The 18,964-nt window shown below is 40.6% G+C and overlaps 1 protein-coding gene across 1 annotated transcript in view; it reads left to right on the top strand.

Moving 5' to 3' along the window:
• HOOK3 (hook microtubule tethering protein 3) overlaps positions 1 to 10,553 on the top strand; it is a 118,416-nt gene extending 107,863 nt beyond the window's left edge. Inside the window, exons 19-22 of the mRNA XM_065406217.1 lie at positions 2,209 to 2,309; positions 6,564 to 6,668; positions 6,932 to 7,003; positions 10,413 to 10,553. Coding sequence (XP_065262289.1) covers positions 2,209 to 2,309; positions 6,564 to 6,668; positions 6,932 to 7,003; positions 10,413 to 10,553 — 419 coding nt within the window. The remainder of the gene's footprint in view (positions 1 to 2,208; positions 2,310 to 6,563; positions 6,669 to 6,931; positions 7,004 to 10,412) is intronic.
• The last annotated feature ends 8,411 nt before the right edge of the window (positions 10,554 to 18,964 follow it).

Below are 18,964 nucleotides of genomic sequence, written 5' to 3' on the forward strand. Positions count from 1 at the left end.
ATCTTTCAAACAACAACGCCAGCATCTATCTGAAGGTACCAGACAGGCTTTATTCATGAAAGAGTCCTGTAAGATCTACACACTGTTTTGTTCTGTATTAGTTTGAGTGGGACATGTTCCTTATTTTTTTATCTTCTATAATATAAAGCATATAGCTGGGGGACTCTGATAATTCAAAGATGTGGAATTGACTAGTCAGGCCTTTGTAAACTGTCAGCCTACATAATCCTTATGCCCACTGGGTTTGAGGGGGGATACATTGGTAGGGAAAGGGCACACTTATGCATCTGTGGGAATGGGAGGAAAAATGGGCAGTGGGAGTGAGTGGCAGATGACAGTAAGGAGTTGAAGGAGGAAGTGACATTTTTAAACTGATTCCCCTTCCCTCCTTCTCCATCATGCACACACTCCGAGAAAAGTCAAGCTGCCATTTCAGCAACAGTTTTCTCTGATTTTTCTAGAGTAAAAGCCAATCTGGGAGTTGTTCAATATTACAAATTTAGTATATTCATACAAGAGAAAAACTTAGTTCAAAAAGAGTTAAAGTAGAAAATGTTTTTCAGCCCACAAAATAATATTACACTTTATAAAAATTCCACACCTTAACAAATGATTAAAAGTCTGGAAATGAAGAATATGGGGATTCAGCAACTTCCCCACTCGCTGAACCTCAATATTAAAGTATCTGACACCTTAAAGGGGCCTGATTTTTAGAGGGCAGGTACTTGGAATTTTTTTCATAAAGATGTCTCAAGTTGAGCACCCAGAATCACTAGCAGCTTTTGAAAATCTTAGCCGAAGCTTTTATTTGGATAGGCCTAATCAGCCTAACCTTTGGATAGGTTGTGGAACCTTCTCAAGTTTTTGTACTTTGAGAGTTATCCTACTCTGAAGCGTCACAGTAAAAACTGTGGCTGTAATTAAATTCTTTGGGTTCTTTTAACAGGCATGAGTGGAAACAACTGAAAATATCTAGGATTGTTGGGTAGAGTAAGAAGCAAAATTTTTAAAATAGATATAACCTTTCTGAGTATCCCTTTCTGCCTCTAGTAATGATCAATAAAGTAGATCTTACTTTGCCCGGTCGCATTCTCAATATTAGGCCAGTACTTGGAGAGGACATTGCAAGTAAGATAAATGGGAGTGAGTGCCACAACAACGTGCTATTGCAAAACAGATGATCAGGAGTTGTGCCTGATCTGGGATTCTCCAAGAACCAAACACTGATGTCGTGCACCATTTGATCAGGGATGACAAAATCAGGGTACGTCTATACCCAGCCGCTAGTTCGGCGGCTGGCAATCGAACTTCTGGGTTCGACTTATCGCGTCTTGTCTGGACGCGATAAGTCGAACCCGGAAGTGCTCGCCGTCGACTGCGGTACTCCTGCTCGGCGAGAGGAGTACCGCGGAGTCGACGGGGGAGCCTGCCTGCCGCGTCTGGACCGAGGTAAGTTCGAACTAAGGTACTTCGAACTTCAGCTACGTTATTCACGTAGCTGAAGTTGCGTACCTTAGTTCGATTTGGGGGGTTAGTGTAGACCAAGCCTCAGTCTCTTCAGACAAGTCCCTGGACGAACGATAATCTATACAGATACTGTTGGCTAGCTATCCCCATAAATCAACCCATTCAGGTATCTGTACAATGAAACTGTCCTGCTGGTCCATAAAACTTATTTATAAAATGTTAAAAATAATTATTTGTTTACTTTTGTCACATTTTTGGTGAAATTCTTCAGTGTTACCTTTGGGGAAACATGTACAGGGGTTTTTTCTCCCGTAGATTTCTTTAACATATATTTGGCTTAGGTGAATTATGCTGCCACAATGTTTTGGAACGTGTACTGCATTGCTAACCCTCACTTTTCTGAATTAACAATGAGTTGGCCAATAGTGGCATTAATGTAGGGCACTAGTTATCCCTTTAATTTTCCATATGCTCAGACAGTAATGTTGTCTACAGGGTAATTATTTAACTGGTGTATACAGTGGAGTAGAATACACTGTGTCTCCCCCTTCATGTGTTTGAGTTGTTGAATACTTAACCACTGTGTCTGCTGAATTAGTAGAACATTTTGCTATCCTGACTTGTGCTCTCCTTTACTGAAAAATAAGTACTAGCTATGGGTTTAATTTATACTTAAACAAACAATATTAAAGTGTTTATTTTTAATATGACTTTTTTAAATGTGTTTCTCCCTACATGAAGCACTCAAAATTGAAGAATTGCAAGAAGCTTTACGGAAAAAAGAGGAAGAAATGAAGCAAATGGAGGAACGATACAAAAAGTACTTGGAAAAGGCCAAGAGTGTAAGTGCAGGGTGCTCTGAGCTGAGGTTTATGTTGCTTACCCACTCTCCGTGGTAATGAAAATAAATAAAACAGATCTAACAATCTTAATCACCACAGGAGAGGAAGGTAATTAATGGGTTTTGTTGTAGTTTTCAGTTTGATACCAATATGCTACATAGTATTAAGTTTCTCTTCCTGCAGATGCCTCTACCTCAAATTCATGTTTGTGCAAACCAGCTTCCCCCTGCCCCTCTTCACCTATCTGTCTTTTATACAAACACCAACCCCCCCTCCCCTCCCCATTGGAAGCACCATATTCATTTACACCAGTGGTTCACCCAGACCAGTATTCTGTAACCAGCACCAGGTGGCACCTAGTAAGATAACAATTACGTGATAACCTGCCTCATGGGGAAAGTTCCTTCCAACTCGAGTCAGTTAGTGGGTTGGTTTATGTCTGAAGCACAAGGGTTAATTTCCCTTTTTAATGTTTATTATGACAGTTATAACTGAGATGATTTTCTTACTATTCATAGAAATAGCTTATTCTATTAAGCTCTTTGCCTCAGTGAGTTCTATGGGTTAATTATATATGCGCAGTGTCAAAAAATAATGTATCAATTTTAATTTCTTTGGTCTCCCCTTCTTCTTGATTTGAGAGGGTAAATACGGGCACCCAACTGCCATTCTCTATGCCATTGATTCCTTTATATCCCCCTTTATTGTGTCACCTTTTATTTCTCTCTTCTCCAAACGAAGGATTTTTAGTACAGCCTCATATGCAAGCTGTCCCATGCTTCTAATCACTTCTTTTCCCTTCTCTACCCCTTTTCTATTTTGCTATATCCTTTTCAAGATGGGGTGCCCAAAACTGATATAAAAAAATCAGTGTCTTCCTCAAGCCACAGATGGCTCATCAGGCTGATACAGTTTTATAGACATGTCAGTTTCCATAGCCAACGGTACACAAGGGACTGCTGTGGCCTTTTACTTCCCTAATCCTATAGATCAGGTACTCATTTTGCACCTGGGTGAACTGGAGGCAGTCCTTCAGAATGAGATCAAGCGAAACTTTGGCTTTGTAATTGAGCACTTTAGTCGCTCGGCCATCACCCCTTGTTAAGGTGTGGGTATGCCATCAGTTTTATATTATATTATAATAGTTAAGAATAAAATTGTCAGACACATAGAAAAACATAAACTGTTGAGCAATAGTCAACATGGTTTCTGTAAAGGGAAATCGTGTCTTACTAATCTATTAGAGTTCTTTGAAGGGGTCAACAAACATGTGGACAAGAGGGATCCAGTGGACATAGTGTACTTAGATTTCCAGAAAGCCTTTGACAAGGTCCCTCACCAAAGGCTCTTACGTAAATTAAGTTGTCATGGGATAAAAGGGAAGGTCCTTTCATGGATTGAGAACTGGTTAAAAGACCGGGAACAAAGGGTAGGAATTAATGGTAAATTCTCAGAATGGAGAGGGGTAACTAGTGGTGTTCCCCAAGGGTCAGTGCTCGGACCAATCCTATTCAACTTATTTATAAATGATCTGGAGAAAGGGGAAAACAGTGAGGTGGCAAAGTTTGCAGATGATACTAAACTGCTCAAGATAGTTAAGACCAAAGCAGACTGTGATGAACTTCAAAAAGATCTCACAAAACTAAGTGATTGGGCAACAAAATGGCAAATGAAATTTAATGTGGATAAATGTAAAGTAATGCACATTGGAAAAAATAACCCCAACTATACATACAATATGATGGGGGCTAATTTAGCTACAACAAGTCAGGAAAAAGATCTTGGAGTCATCGTGGATAGTTCTCTGAAGATGTCCGCGCAGTGTGCAGAAGCGGTCAAAAAAGCAAACAGGATGTTAGGGATCATTAAAAAGGGAATAGAGAATAAGACTGAGAATATATTATTGCCCTTATATAAATCGATGGTACGCCCACATCTCGAATACTGCGTACAGATGTGGTGGTCTCATCTAAAAAAAAGATATACTGGCACTAGAAAAGGTTCAGAAAAGGGCAACTAAAATGATTAGGAGTTTGGAACGGGTCCCATATGAGGAGAGATTAAAGAGGCTAGGTCTCTTCAGCTTGGAAAAGAGGAGACTAAGGGGGGATATGATAGAGCTATATAAAATCATGAGTGATGTGGAGAAAGTGGATAAGGAAAAGTTATTTACTTATTCCCATAATACAAGAACTAGGGGTCACCAACTGAAATTAATAGGCAGCAGGTTTAAAACAAATACAAGGAAGTTCTTCTTCACGCAGCGCACAGTCAACTTGTGGAACTCCTTACCTGAGGAGGTTGTGAAGGCTAGGACTATAACAGCATTTAAAAGAGAACTGGATAAATTCATGGTGGTTAAGTCCATTAATGGCTATTAGCCAGGATGGGTAAGGAATGGTGTCCCTAGCCTCTGTTTGTCAGAGGATGGAGATGGATGGCAGGAGAGAGATCACTTGATCATTGCCTGTTGGTCCACTCCCTCTGGGGCACCTGGCATTGGCCACTGTCGGTAGACAGGATACTGGGCTAGATGGACCTTTGGTCTGACCTGGTACGGCCGTTCTTATGTTATAATGGCAGTATGGTATTTTCACTATTATTCTCTTTCCTATTCTGAATACACCCTAACTCTTGTTGGTGTTTTTGCGTGCCCTGATAGATGTTTTCATTGAGCTGTTTGTGATGATGCCTAGGTCTTTCTCCTAAGTGAGAAGAATTAATTTAGGACCCATCAGTGAGTTTCTAGTCCATGACAGAAGTTTACCTCTCCTCTTTTGTGACTTAATAGTCTCTTGTGAAGGATTTCAAAGGCTTTTTGAAAGTCCAAATAAATTATATTTTTCACTTCTCCTTTATCCATTATGTTACTGACTCTCTCAAAGCATTCTAACAAGTTAGAGAGGCAAGCTTTTCGCTTTGCATAAGCTGTGCTGATTTGTCCTGTTCATAGCATGTTAATCAGAGTTTTATATAACACTAGCTTTAATTATTTTTCAGCTAATTTATGCTTTTTTGGGGCTTACTGATATTTCTATGAGCCTTCCCTAGAGCCTTTTTAAAAAATGAATACAGTGATTATACCCGGAGTAGTGGCTAGATTTAATGACTGAGTACACAGTCTCTTAGTAGCTCAGCCACTTCATTATTAATTTCCTTCAGGACTCTTGCGTCAATATCATCTATTAAAGGAGGTTTATTAAAACTTAAATGATGATTTTGTTCCAGCATATTCTAGTTGACATTTCAGCGTCCGACATCACTTCATCCTCATTACCTGTGCAGAGTTCTGAAGTAGGTAGAAGGTAGGAAGAGGAAGTGAAGTGACTGTGTACATACGAGCACACACCCACACACACGTTTACTGTTAAAAAGTTTCCAGCAACTTTCTTGGATGGAATTAGAAATCTAGGCCACTTGCTGGACTCTCTCTTGCTTTAGTTCACTTTTTATAGGTGTTCAAATGCTACTGTGGTAGGTGCCGCATACGAACCTAGATAGATATCTCCCCATCAAACTTAATGGGGATTCTTCATCTCCCCGGCACTCCCCTGGGATTCCTGCTAATGGCTGCAGCAGAGCTACCAGGAGAAACTGACAGTGGTGCTCCAAGTCCCGGAGTCATGGTCACCTTACACCATTTCTTTCCAGTAAGAGGGAGTCTTTGAGTGCAGGGTGGAAAGTTGAGGGAAATGTTTCCTGCATGTATCCCTTAGCACTGAGGAGAATGGCTTCAGGGAGGGATACCCTTCACCCTCACTCTTTGACCCTGGAAGCTGGAGAAGAACTAGTTCTCTCTGACTCTATATTCTTGAGTCCAAGACATCAAGCCTTCGCGCTTTCTCTCTCCCACCAGCAGCTTTTTGTTTTGATGGAGTCCCTTAAGAAGCAGCAGAGAGCAGATGCTATGGCATCTCTTGAGTGGGATTCAGTTTACATCATCCTACATGGTGAAGTCAGGCAGTGGCAGGATGTTCACCACCACTGACTGACCTAGCAGGGTGGATGTGATTGGATGAAAGGATACTGCATCTTAGAATAGTGTGTTCTTCTCACATTGTGTTGTAACTATGTGGGATGGTTTTAAGAAACTTAACACAAGTACCTACTTTAAAGGACTTGAATGTTTCTTAAGACCTATTTTGGATGGTTATAATCCCTTGGCGCTTGGTGCCTTTTATGTTATCTAGATGTATTTGGTGAGATCGCTCTGTGATGTTTACTTAAATGAACTGTTGTGTTTGCATCTTGCAGGTTATCCGTACTTTAGATCCTAAACAAAACCAGGGCACAGCTCCTGAGATTCAGGCTCTGAAAAATCAACTGCAGGAACGGGACCGAATGTTTCATTCATTAGAGGTAACAATCTGCACATTTTCTCTTGGTTGTTCTAGGTTTTCCAAATTTTTTCCATGTTTGCTAGATATGCTCTAGGAATTGTTTTGGGGAAGTGCTCGGGCCTATGTTACACAGGAGGTCAGACTAGATTATCACAATGGTCCCTTTTGGCCTTGGAATCTATGAATCCAGACGTTTGGGGTTCAAACAGTGTCTGTCTAATACATATTATCCATTCGTGTCATACAGCTTTAAATTTGTTTTTTGTTCCCCGCCCCCCCCAGAAAGAATATGAGAAAACAAAGACGCAAAGAGAGATGGAGGAGAAATTTATTGTGAGTGCCTGGTACAATATGGTAAGATGCTCCAAACTGTATTAGGGTTATAATTGTCAGTCTTTGTTGGTGTTGTTTGTGTGGCATTTATCCTGAGCCCTTTTCATTTAATTACAATATAGTTGTTTGGAAAAAAACTGTCCTGTGTGCACACAGACAGATGGGTGAATTTGTCTCAGTAATCTATAAACAAGTCAACACTAAAAAATATAAATAAATAAACCATGTACCTTTACCTTCTAGCTATGCTTGCCATAATTTAAAGTAGACACACAAAATGCTGAAAGAGATCATGTTGATAACAGGAATCAGGTTAAACATGAGTTCACAATATAAAAGTCAAGCTGGGTTTCCTTCCTTGGTTGCTTACAACCTTCAGTGAATTTATTTATACTTCATTAAAATGTCTCTGTAAGAGGCTCTAGGCACTGGTTATTGACTCTTATGATCCCCTACCATGGCACTTAGCCAAGTTATGCATAATTAGTTTTGTTAATCAGAAATGGTACAGACAGTTTCTCCAAACATAGCAGAGAGAACCATATTTGAGAAAACCAAGGGGGAATTTAACCAGAGTACAGTAATGGTGGTTATACAGGTAAAAACAACACTCCCTCCTTCCAATACATGAAGCTGTCCCCGAAGTATATAAAAGGAACATCCAAGGGAACATGCACAAAACGCAAGGCTGATGCACCACTTACATCCTCAAAGTACAGCATAAAGTAGGGCCACGTGCTTTTGCCAGCTCTTTGTACCCTGAGTGAACCAGAGTTACCCATGACAGAGGGCATAGCCCCTTCAGAACCACCCTCCTGATAGATGGAATTTCTGACCCTTGTGGTATGTCAATGTCCCAAAATGGAGCTTGAATCCCTCCCAGGTCCCTTCCCTTAAGATGCCTGATGGCCAATATGCTCCCTCTCTTATGTTCATTAATAGGAAAGAGGAAACAATGCTCTACCACATCCTAGCTTGATCATTTGAACCTTTGGTATGGGAAAGCAATTTCAGATGACTTTGCACAATTTCCTAATGTTATGCCTACTCACTTGGAGATAAAACATCCAATTAACATTTAAAGGGACAATGACCACTTTAATTTTTTTAAATTGCATCATTTTGTATTTTTCCAGTCCCCAACAGATCACGTTTTAAATAGTGTGGTCTGAAATGGTTTTGTAAAAACTGCTTTATACTTCTAAGGATTTTTCTGCTCGCCTGCAGTATTCAGAAGGCTCTTGTAGAGAGTGACAGCACCAAACATCCTTGAGCCCACTCACTTTCCCATCTTTTCTGTGCCCATGCTTGCCTGCTGCCTCTTCCCTTGTTCCCTGACTTGTCAATACCCTATTTGCAGGCCTGGGGAAGAATGTGCATGTGAACTCCCCCCAGAGCAGTGCAGCTGACCAGCAAACCAGTGAAAGGGTCTGTACATCAAATGCCCTCAGATTATCAAAGTCAACAAACTAGAGGGGGAAGGCTCAGTCTGTTGTAGTGACAGGCATTTTCTCCTCTATGTGACATGAGCCTGAAAACTCTGTCATACAAGCATTCACAATTACCTATATATATATATATATGATGTTAATAGTTCAGATACAGCAGCTATGGTTAAGGATAAACAAATGAGTTCTCATCTCACGACATACTTGAATAGCACTTCACACATTCAAAACAATTTACAATTTGTGAAGTCCAAGACTATAACAGGGTTCAAAAAAGAACTAGATAAGTTCATGGAGGATAGGTCCATCAATGACTATGAGCCAGGATGGGCAGGTAGGGTGACCAGATGTCCCAATTTTATAGGGACAGTCCCGATGTTTGGGTCTTTTTCTTATATAAGCTCCTATTACCCCCCCACCCCCTGTCCCTATTTTTCACACTTGCTGTCTGGTCACCCTATGGGCAGGGATGGTGTCCCTAGCCTCTGTTTGCCAGAAGCTGGGAATGGACGACAGGGGATGGATCACTGGATGATTCCCTGTTCTGTTCATTCCCTCTGGGGTACCTGGCATTGGTCACTGTCAGAAGACAGGATGCTGGGGTAGATGGACCTTTGGTGTGACCCAGTATGGCACATGTTCTTAAAAACATCATCCCATTAATCCTCACAAAACCCCTCTGAGGGAGGGAATTACCATTCTCATTTTAGAGTCGGAGACAGAAAGGTATTGACTTGCCCCAAGTCACACAGCAAGTGAGTGACAGCTGGATGTTGAACCCGGGAATCCCTGATTCCAAATCCTGTACTTAAACTGCTAGACCTCCCCTCCCCATTTGTGTTCAAAGTGTTGCCTGTTATATCATATATGTTGGTTTGTAAATTCCATGTGCCAGAGATTTTGTGTGGCACGAGTTTATGAAGGGCTGTATATAGTCACAGCAGCGTGGAAATAACAATGCTTTTTCCTGTTCCCCTCACAAGTTTCTGTTGCTCTTTTTTTCTCTGAAATGACCGGGTCCCTTTAAGCCTCCTTGTTTCTCAGGCCTTGTCTACACTTTAAAGTTTTGTCGGCATAGCTATGCCTGTTGGGAGGGTGAAAAAGTCAGATTCCTAACCAGCATAACTATGCTAGCAGAAGACCTAGTGGAGATGCAGTTAGACCAGCAAAAAAGTGCTTTTGCTGATATGGTTTATTTTGTTTAGGGACTGTTATAAAGCATACTGGCAAAAGAACTCTTCGGCTGGTATAAGCTGAGTCTGCCCTGGGATGGTTTGCTGGTACGGACAAGGCCCAAGTGGGAATGCTGCTAGTTCAGCTGGCTGGCTATTCTGCAGGTCCAGACGGGTGGCTATAGCTTCAGCTGCTTCTTCCTTCCAGGTTAGGCCTCTGTTGTTCTCCACTGCCCAGGACAGTGTCTCTGTCTTTTGCTTCTCTCAGTTTGGCCTGTCTGAGCTCCTGCTGTCAGGAATTTTCATTTTTCATCTCTCCCAGTCAATCAGCAGTAAGGAGACAGCATGGCCAATTAGCTCCTGCTGCAACCATCAACAGCAAACATATTTGTGTTTTCTCTCGGAACAAATTCCTGCCATTTATCATTTGCTGATATTTCCATGTGGGAGAAATGCATTTCTAAAAGTTGAGAGATGCACCTTAATTTTATTTGAAAATAACTTAAAAAAAAAAAAAAAAAAGAGTGCCCAGGCAATGTATGGCTGCATGCAGAAAAGCATGCTCAAGTATGGGAGGGCATAATTTACAATCCTTGAAACCGTTTTGCATGATTACTACAAACTTTGAAAGTAAAGCAGCCTTTTTACACTTGCAAAAATACACATTTTTCACACAATTCTCTGGCAAAATGTCAAAGACCCAAACAGGTTAGATGGTGCTGATAACGCAAAGGAAAGACAAGTACTAAATGGACACCATGTTGAGTAGTATGCACTAATATTCACTAATGAGTTTGTCTTTATTCATAGGGAATGACTCTGCATAAAAAAGCAGCAGAAGATAGACTGGCTAGTACAGGTTCCGGACAGTCCTTCCTGGCTAGACAAAGGCAAGCCACCAGCACAAGGAGATCTTACCCTGGTCATGTCCAACCAGCTACAGCAAGGTAGAGAAGCCTGGCCTTTAAAAAGGAATCAGCCCTGTGATCCAGGCATACTTTGTTCCACATGACGTTTCAGGAAATGCAACTAGCATCCTTTCTCTATCTTTATTCCTTGTTACCACTGTTATTTCTCATTTCAGGAAGGGGTTTTATTATGATTTCTCATTGTTTTAATGCCCTTCATTCTTATTTTTTTTGGAGTCGCCATCTTTCTTTCTCTTTAAATGTGCCAAAATTTTGAAAACATCCAGAGGAGTGCTGTATTATAATGGAGTTTTTTAAATTTGTATGAAGTTGTCATCTCTTACCTAATGTCTGACATAGGCTATGTAGCAAACATAAATTTTCTGTCACAAATGCTATACATGTACCTACGTGTTACTATCCTTTATAACTCTCTTCATTGAAAGGGAATTAGTCTCCTTTTTACTATGTAGTAATCAGTGTTTAAAATTGCTGAAAATCCTTTATAGGAAATGCAAAATTGCTGCATAAAATTGTTATAAAACATATTTCCTGGGGGGGGGAGGGGAAAACACCGCCACCGTAGACATTGGTATAGGTGCTAACCTAGCGACATCCTGTGACACCTGCTGTGGAATGTTTACAGAACAAAAATGAGTTTCTCCTTTCATGTGTAGAGGTTGCTCCTGTTCTTGGCATTTGGCATTTAATAGGGAAGTAGGATGATTTGGAGACCATTCTTTCATTCTTTTTCTCTTAAAAGGCTTCAGATCTGCTTTTATTTCTCCACTGGTATCGTCTATTGTTTGCTGCCACTGGTGAAATGTTTCAGATTGTTCTCCCCACTCTGGTTGGTTGAGTATATCCAAAAAGAAAAATCAAGAAATATTTGGAATGCTTTAATGTGCTTACAGCATCATTGATTTAAAAGAAGGCATTTATTTTAAAGCTTTGTAATGATGGACTAACCATACATCAAGGATCAAGGCCCAGCTGAATATTGTTGAGGTTAATGTATTCAAATTGTCATCCACCACTGAAAGACTTATTTTTAATATGTTAATTAGGAGGAGGATTATATCAATTGCCTTACTAATGGCAGAGGGGGAGAGGAGGGATAGCTCAGTGGTTTGAGCATTGGCCTGCTAAACCCAGGGTTGTGAGTTCAATCCTTGAGGGGGCCACTTAGGGATCTGGGGCAAAAATCAGTACTTGGTCCTGCTACTGAAGGCAGGGGGCTGGACTCGATGACCCTTCGGGGTCCCTTCCAGTTCTATGAGATAGAAAGGTATATCTCCATAGGTATAATGGTAGCCGTGCCCTTAGGCAAGTTTGTTGCTTACTTTATTGAGAACTGGCTGTTTGTAGTCTAATTCTTTTAACACATACCTGTCCATTTATAAGTAGCATCTTCACTGCATCTTCACTTTGACTGGTAAGACAAGTGAGTGGTTCTCACTGCTGATATTAATTTAGGACAGATCCTCCAACAAAGTGCTGAGTATTTCTGAGCGTTCTGAATGCCCTAAACTCCCAATAACTTCTTGAAGAGTTGAAGATGCTCAACACCTAGCACCTCGTAGGATCAGCCTTTACGGATTTACTAGTAGGGGAGCTTTGTGTGTGTGTGTGTGTGTGTGTGTGTGTGTTTTGTGACATCACCTTCAACATAAATCTTGCTCCTAATATGGTGTGCATACAATCTAGTTTCTGAGTTTAAATTTTGTAAAATTATTTTAATCTCTTGCCCAATGCAGGACTTTCCTTCCTATAAATCCCTTCAAAAGTAGCTCATGTTGGCTTTTTTAAGCATCCCAAGGTATATTTTAATCTAACCTTTTGGTTTAAAATGGTCAGAGGATCCTGAAGGATCAGTACACATGGATTCAAAGACAGTGACATTTGTAAGTGCTGTTTTATTCCAGAGCACATCCAACTGTTCATACCTAATCCATGTTTAAAATGGCCATTAAATATATGTTGAAAGCATTTATCTTGACCCTGATTTTCCCAGCAATACAAAGAACATCTTCTGAAGTCCATGAGCAAAATGCATTTGTCTTTTATTCCAAAGACATAGAAATAATTGCTTAGTAGTGTTATATGTAGAGTAGTGATTAAAAAGACTACATAGCTGTTGTCTGCCCACTGTACTGTGCCTAAAATTAGGTTAGGTAAGAAAAATATCTCCTGTAGTATGTGTAAAGCTAACAATGTAAAGGTAGTTCAGGCATAAACTGATGTTTGCCTTCCTGTATTTTGTTGAGAAACAAAATGCTAAAGTGACAAGTTTCATAAGCACCGTCTAGCAATATGATTATTCGGACACATGTCTTTTGTGGAGTTCAGACTGGTCACTTTAGGAACCTTTCTTGTGTGTACTGTGTGTGTAAGGGAGCAAGAGTTAGTCAGTCTCCTTGAATAAGTATATGCAGCATTTTTCAGCCCCTAGGAAGGAACCCAAGAATATTTAAGGCTTTATTTTTGTCTGTCAGGCTCTTCCTTTGCACCACCATCTGCCAAAATCTACTTGTGAATGAAGGGGATTCCAAAATTGTAATGGGGAGGCTATCTCTCCAAGTTACTAAGTCAGTTTAAGATTACTGTTAATTAGATGTGTATCCGGAAGAAACTCGGATGCAATTTCCATCCTAAAATTAAACAACTTGCTTTTGTTTTTTATTTTTCTCTCTCTCTTTTCTGGCTCCTTCTCCCCCTCTTTGTTGCCACTGGGTTTTTGTCTCGCGTTTCTCAGGTCTCTTTTTTTTTTTTTTTTTTTTTGGAGCCCGCTCTCTTTTTATTTTGGCCTTTCTCTTCCTTTCCCCACAAGATCAGACACTATCTGAGGTGCCTCCCTGTTGAGTTGTATGCTGCTTTTACAGAGGACACTGTGTAGCTAGGAACAGCAGAGACTAACACTGAGTCTATATTTTGCTGCTGTTGTGGATAATTACAAGTTTATATGAAAACTGCCATCACTATTTCTAATCCAGTGGCTCTCAAACTTTTTGTACTGGTAACCCCTTTCACATAGCAAACCTCTGAGTGCGACCCCCCCCTTATAAATTAAAAACACCTTTTTATATATTTAACACCATTATAAATGCTGGAGGCAAAGCGGGGTTTTGGGTGGAGGCTAACAGCTCGTGACCCCCCCTGGAATAACCTCATGACCCCCTGAGGGGTCCCGACCCCCAGTTTGAGAACCCCTGTTCTAATACCATAAATTAGTACTAAATAAAGTATACATACAGTACTGCCCTGCTCACCTAAAAACGTTACTTCCCTGATGGGAGAACTCATTTGCATTCCTGCAAGAGGTAAACAGCCCTTCTTGGCAGCAGCATTTTTAGCTGATAATGACAGAAGAGCTGAGCAGTCCATACGAACCCTTTCTGGGGTTCCTAACAACTGTGGCAATGTCAGGCAGGCACCTTCTTTCTGTAAGCTTTGTATTAAATAAAATAAAAGCAAACGGTCTAATGCACAAGCAAGTCCACAAGATTCCAGACTGAGACTGCTACTTTACAGTGCGGTCAAGCGGTTGGAACTTAACTTCTTTTATATTCAAGGACACGATGGATTCAAGCTTGTAAAGTGCCATGCATGTGATACTAGATACATAATAAAGAAGAATATTAACAATGCAATTTTTTCCTAATAATACTTAGCACTTGTGTAATGCTTTACATTTTTCAAAGTGCTGTATAAACAGTAACAAACTGATTGTAAAGTTAACTTTTAGCCAAAGTGTAGCACAAAAGAGAAGTCTCATATAGAAATACACATTTATAAACATTTTAAAATGAAAATAATACAAATAGGAAATTGCCAATTATTTTTTCACTGTATCCTTCTTGATATTAAGCAATTGAGAATCCTTTGCAATTTTAGTGTCACCAGCAGATGACTAAAGTTATTTCTACATTCACTTCAACAAAAATTGCTAGTGGTTTTCTATTCCAACGGGTTCCATTAGCAACTTTACATTCATTAGTGTATCGAAAGGTGAATTTTTAAAATCCTGTTTAGAACTACTCTGCCTGCCCTTTCTAGTATCTCCTTAACATGGAGCGGTGTGTGCAAGTGGCTAAGATGCATTCAAATGATTTCCGCATTTCCAATATTACTCTACATCAGATTGTCCACTTGGCAGCTTCCTGCTTGATTTGTAATGGTTCTTTTTTAATGGCTTTGATGCTTTGGCACAGATGTAGTAGTTAGATGATACTTTCTCTCACCACTCCCTTTAGACAGTGACTCTGAGGAAGACTACCCTGAATGTGTCTTTCCAATTTTTCACTTTCTATGAAACATACTTAACACATCACCTGGATCTGATGCCTTTGATTGAGCATTTTTCTCTTTACTTTTACTCTTGGAGAGGATTGGGAGGGAAATCTTTTTGCACTCATAGGGCCAAATACTTAAATCTGACTTCAAGTAGGTTTGCATGGGTGTAAATGGAATTGAATTTGGCCCTTTATGTTTTACAATAAGTCTGTCATTAAAATAATTAGGTATCCCCAAAATTATTATATATGAGGACTTAGGCAGTCACATACCTATGGTGTCATCTACAGCAGTGGTTCTCAACCAGGGGTCCGGGGTCCCTTGGGCCACCAAGCAGGGCCAGCATTAGACTCACTGGGGCCCAGGGTAGAAAGTCCTGCTCACCTAAGACCAGGGCCGAAGCCTGAGCAATGTAGTTTCGTGGGAGACCCTGTGGCATGGGGCCCCAGGCAATTGCCCTGCTCACCCCCTAATTCCAAACATGGCTTTTATATGCAGAAAAACAGTTACTGTGACACAGGTGGGCCACGGAGTTTTCATACCATGTATGGGGGGCATCACAAAGAAAAAGGGTGAGAGCCGTGATCTACAGTGTTTCAGAGAACTAGACTACTCTTGGTGAAGCGTCTTCTCAGCAAGATCTAAAATGAGCTCACTTGCACTTGATAGCAAAACAACCCTTCCTTAAAATTATTGCACTGGCTGAAGCTTGCATGTGATTTTTCACTTTAAACTGAAAAGGTGAATCTAATGGTCACGAGACTGAGGAATTAGATTAATGATGGCTTGAGCCAAGTCGATCCTAGTTAACTCTTGCCCACTTCCCTGCACAGTTCTGCCAGCACACTTCACTGTTGGGAATAAAATCACTTCTCCTGCCTACCTGTCTTTTCTCATTAAAAATAGATACAGTTTGGCACGATCTGGTGTGCCTGGATATGTGAGCCCATCACATCTCAAGGGGCAAATCCTCACTGAGCCAGAAACACCTCGACCTCATGTCTACTAATGACACTAAGCCCCTAAAACAAGCAACGAGTGTTGGAATATATAGGCCACTGGCTGCCACTTTCAGGGAATTGGAAGGCTTCTCAGCAGTTTTTCAGATCCTAGTTGGATCTTGTGGGTCCTTGGCAGTGGAACTCCTCAAGCATGAGCAGTTGACATTTCTTCCCTGTATGGAACTCAGGAAGGCAACTGAAGCTTGTTAGTGACTCTGCAGCCAATACTAGGTGAAAATAAGAGGATTTTTTTCCTCAGCTGAAAAAAGAAGGAAGATACAAGCATCTGTTCCAAGGTATAGAACTCCAAGGAGCAGTGTGTTTTTCTTTGTAAGATTTTCACTGCAATTTGTGCACCGTATGAAGTAGAATACTGAACACCTGGACTCTTGGCACTGATTTAAGTTTGTTTTGAGTTACAGGTGACTAAACAAGAAACTCTAGAAAAGGGCTTTTTTCCCAGGAGAGTAAGATTGTCTTTTTCAGCCATGCCAACCTCAGATTTTTCCCATTTGACACAATAGATCTCTGGAGAGTCACTCTGCAACCAGCACCATACCTGGAGAATTTGAATGCTTCTCTTGTTTTTCCATTCTTGACTTTAATGTTTTCATTGGAGATTGAGACATGAGAGTCATTTTTAAAATTATCCAGTCATTGATTTGGACAGATGGTGACATTTAACAAATAAAAGTAGACTAGAAAGCCCTCGAAAACTCTGCTAAAAGCAATATGCATTGTTTCCCAAACTGCACGATCCTACAGGACATCAAATTAACACCTAACAGTGGATTCAAGGCAATCTAATTGTTTGATATGAAAAACAGCTTATGGATCAGAAACAGTTCATGACAAATGCTCTACAGTCTGGGTGAGAGGCTGACCCTTTTGAAATGTATGGGCATTTTGCAACTGATCTCAGTGCCACCCATTTGAAGAGACTAGCTGAGAGAATGGGGTTGCTCTAAAGTGGTTCTGAGCATTGGTAGGTGCTAATGGAGAATTAGAGATTTTCTCTGCTGCTGTTCATTGTGTACGTGAAGCCACTTGGAGAACTGACAAAGGAGGCATACCCTGAAGTACTATATGTTGATACCACAATTTAAAGTAAACCCCCATCTCATGGGATCACAGGAATTCTCTCTCCGTGCTGTTCTGTTGCCTCAGATTTCAAAGTGGATTTGAGACAGCTGGTTGAAGCACTGTCCAGGCAAAATGAAAGTGTTATTTATAGGGGAAGAGATGGGACAACCGGGAAATCATTTGTATTTGGTGGCAGCCTTATTTACTGCTAGGTGCTGGCATGTTTTGCAGCTAGGCATGGGAACAATTTTTGAACAGAAGCTGAAGGTTACAGTTAGGGAGAAATGGCTATTTTCATCTTCAAAAAAGTGAAAGTTTCAGCCTTTACTTCCAGCTGTGGATCCTCGTGACAATGAACTTTGCTTTTGTGGTGCCAGTTTTAGGGCCACCATTGAAAACGCACTTATAGATTGCAGCTACTTCAAAACTTAACAGCACAGCTGCTCAGGTGACCTCTCCCTGGAGGAATCAGTGCTGCCCACAGTTCAGAAACTGCTTATTATTTAGCCATTATGCTTCCATGTCTTGCTAATTTATCAGCATTATTAAAAACCTGTCCTACACTGTCACTGTTATAAAATGGCATGGTAACAAAAATGCCAAAGATCTGAATTGCTGTGACAGAAATAATTACACAGGGAGATAGTAATAGAAAAGATGAGTAAACTAAATGTGGCACTCATCTTACAAAAGAAAGCAAGCTCTTGCCTGACAATTGCTATCCTGCAAGTGTAACTTGAATGCCCTTAATGGCATAAATTTTAAGAGAACAAAGCGCTGAGATCATAGTAGCTCCGTGATCAATAAGCAAGCATGGTTTAAAAGATATCATCACAAAGAAACCAGATAATGTATTTATGGAATTACAATATTATTAGATGCAAGGAAAGCAACAGAATTTCAATTTAGTTTAACTAGACTTTAATGAAACATTTTATACAGATTTTCATGAACTCTTAACTAAACAATTCTAATTGGCTTGTGTATGAGCACTGACTTTTTAAGCCTTAACTGAGGGGCTAGTAAGCAAAGAGAAGTGGATCAATGTATTTCTGAATGAGGGCCGGGGCTGTCCAGTGGAGTTTTAGTGGGATTGGGGTTATGCCTGCTTTTATTTATCAACTTTGAGAATCTGGGATGGGAAGTAAAGAATGTGGTGAGGCAGAATATTAATAAAGTGATCAAGTATCTCAAGATCCTTAGAGTGAAGTAGCTATATAAATGCAAAATATTATTAATACATTTGTAGAGAACCAAATGTGGGGAAGTGTTGGAAACACCAGTGAGGAAGGAAATGCCATTAGAAGTAGGAACGAGGAAGATAATGAAATGGGATTCAACATGGAAACATGCAACCTAATAAATCTGGAGAAAATACACCGCTACCTCGATATAACGCCACCCGATATAACACGAATTCGGATATAACGCAGTAAAGCAGTGCTCCGGGGGGGGGCGGGGCTGCGCACTCCGGTGGATCAAAGCAAGTTCAATATAACGCGGTTTCACCTAAAACGTGGTAAGATTTTTTGGCTCCCGAGGACAGCGTTATATCGAGGTAGAGGTGTATATCCAAAGCACGCACATACTGCATGCAAATACTTGGGAAAGGCATAGTGTAGGGGTGATGGATGACAAATTGCAACGGGACACAGAAGCCAAAAGGGAGAGTATGCCATCAATTCTTCCTGGTTGACACTGCAACCTTCACTGTCCTCAGCTCTGACATCATTCTGAAAAATAACATTATTTTAGCCGTAAATAGTTCATCCGGCCCACAGAGGATTTCTCAGATTTTCGGTGGTCTCTGACCATTTCCAATACAGAGTTCTACCCTTTGGAATAGCCACGACCCCCAGAGTCTTTACCGAGGTTTTGTCCATGGTAGTAGCTCACGTCAGATGTTATGGCCTCCTTGTCTTCCCTTATGTTGATGACTGATGCTTCGCTGTCAAATCTTGCCATGAAGCCTTTATGTCAATGTCTATGATGCTCTGTCTCCTTTTCTCACTGGGGGTCAGCATGAATATCGAAAAATCTGTTCTTACCCCTATGCAATCTTTGAATTTCATCAGGG

The sequence above is a fragment of the Emys orbicularis genome, chromosome 6 (genome assembly GCF_028017835.1).
Source record: "Emys orbicularis isolate rEmyOrb1 chromosome 6, rEmyOrb1.hap1, whole genome shotgun sequence".
NCBI classification, from domain to species: Eukaryota; Metazoa; Chordata; order Testudines; family Emydidae; genus Emys; species Emys orbicularis.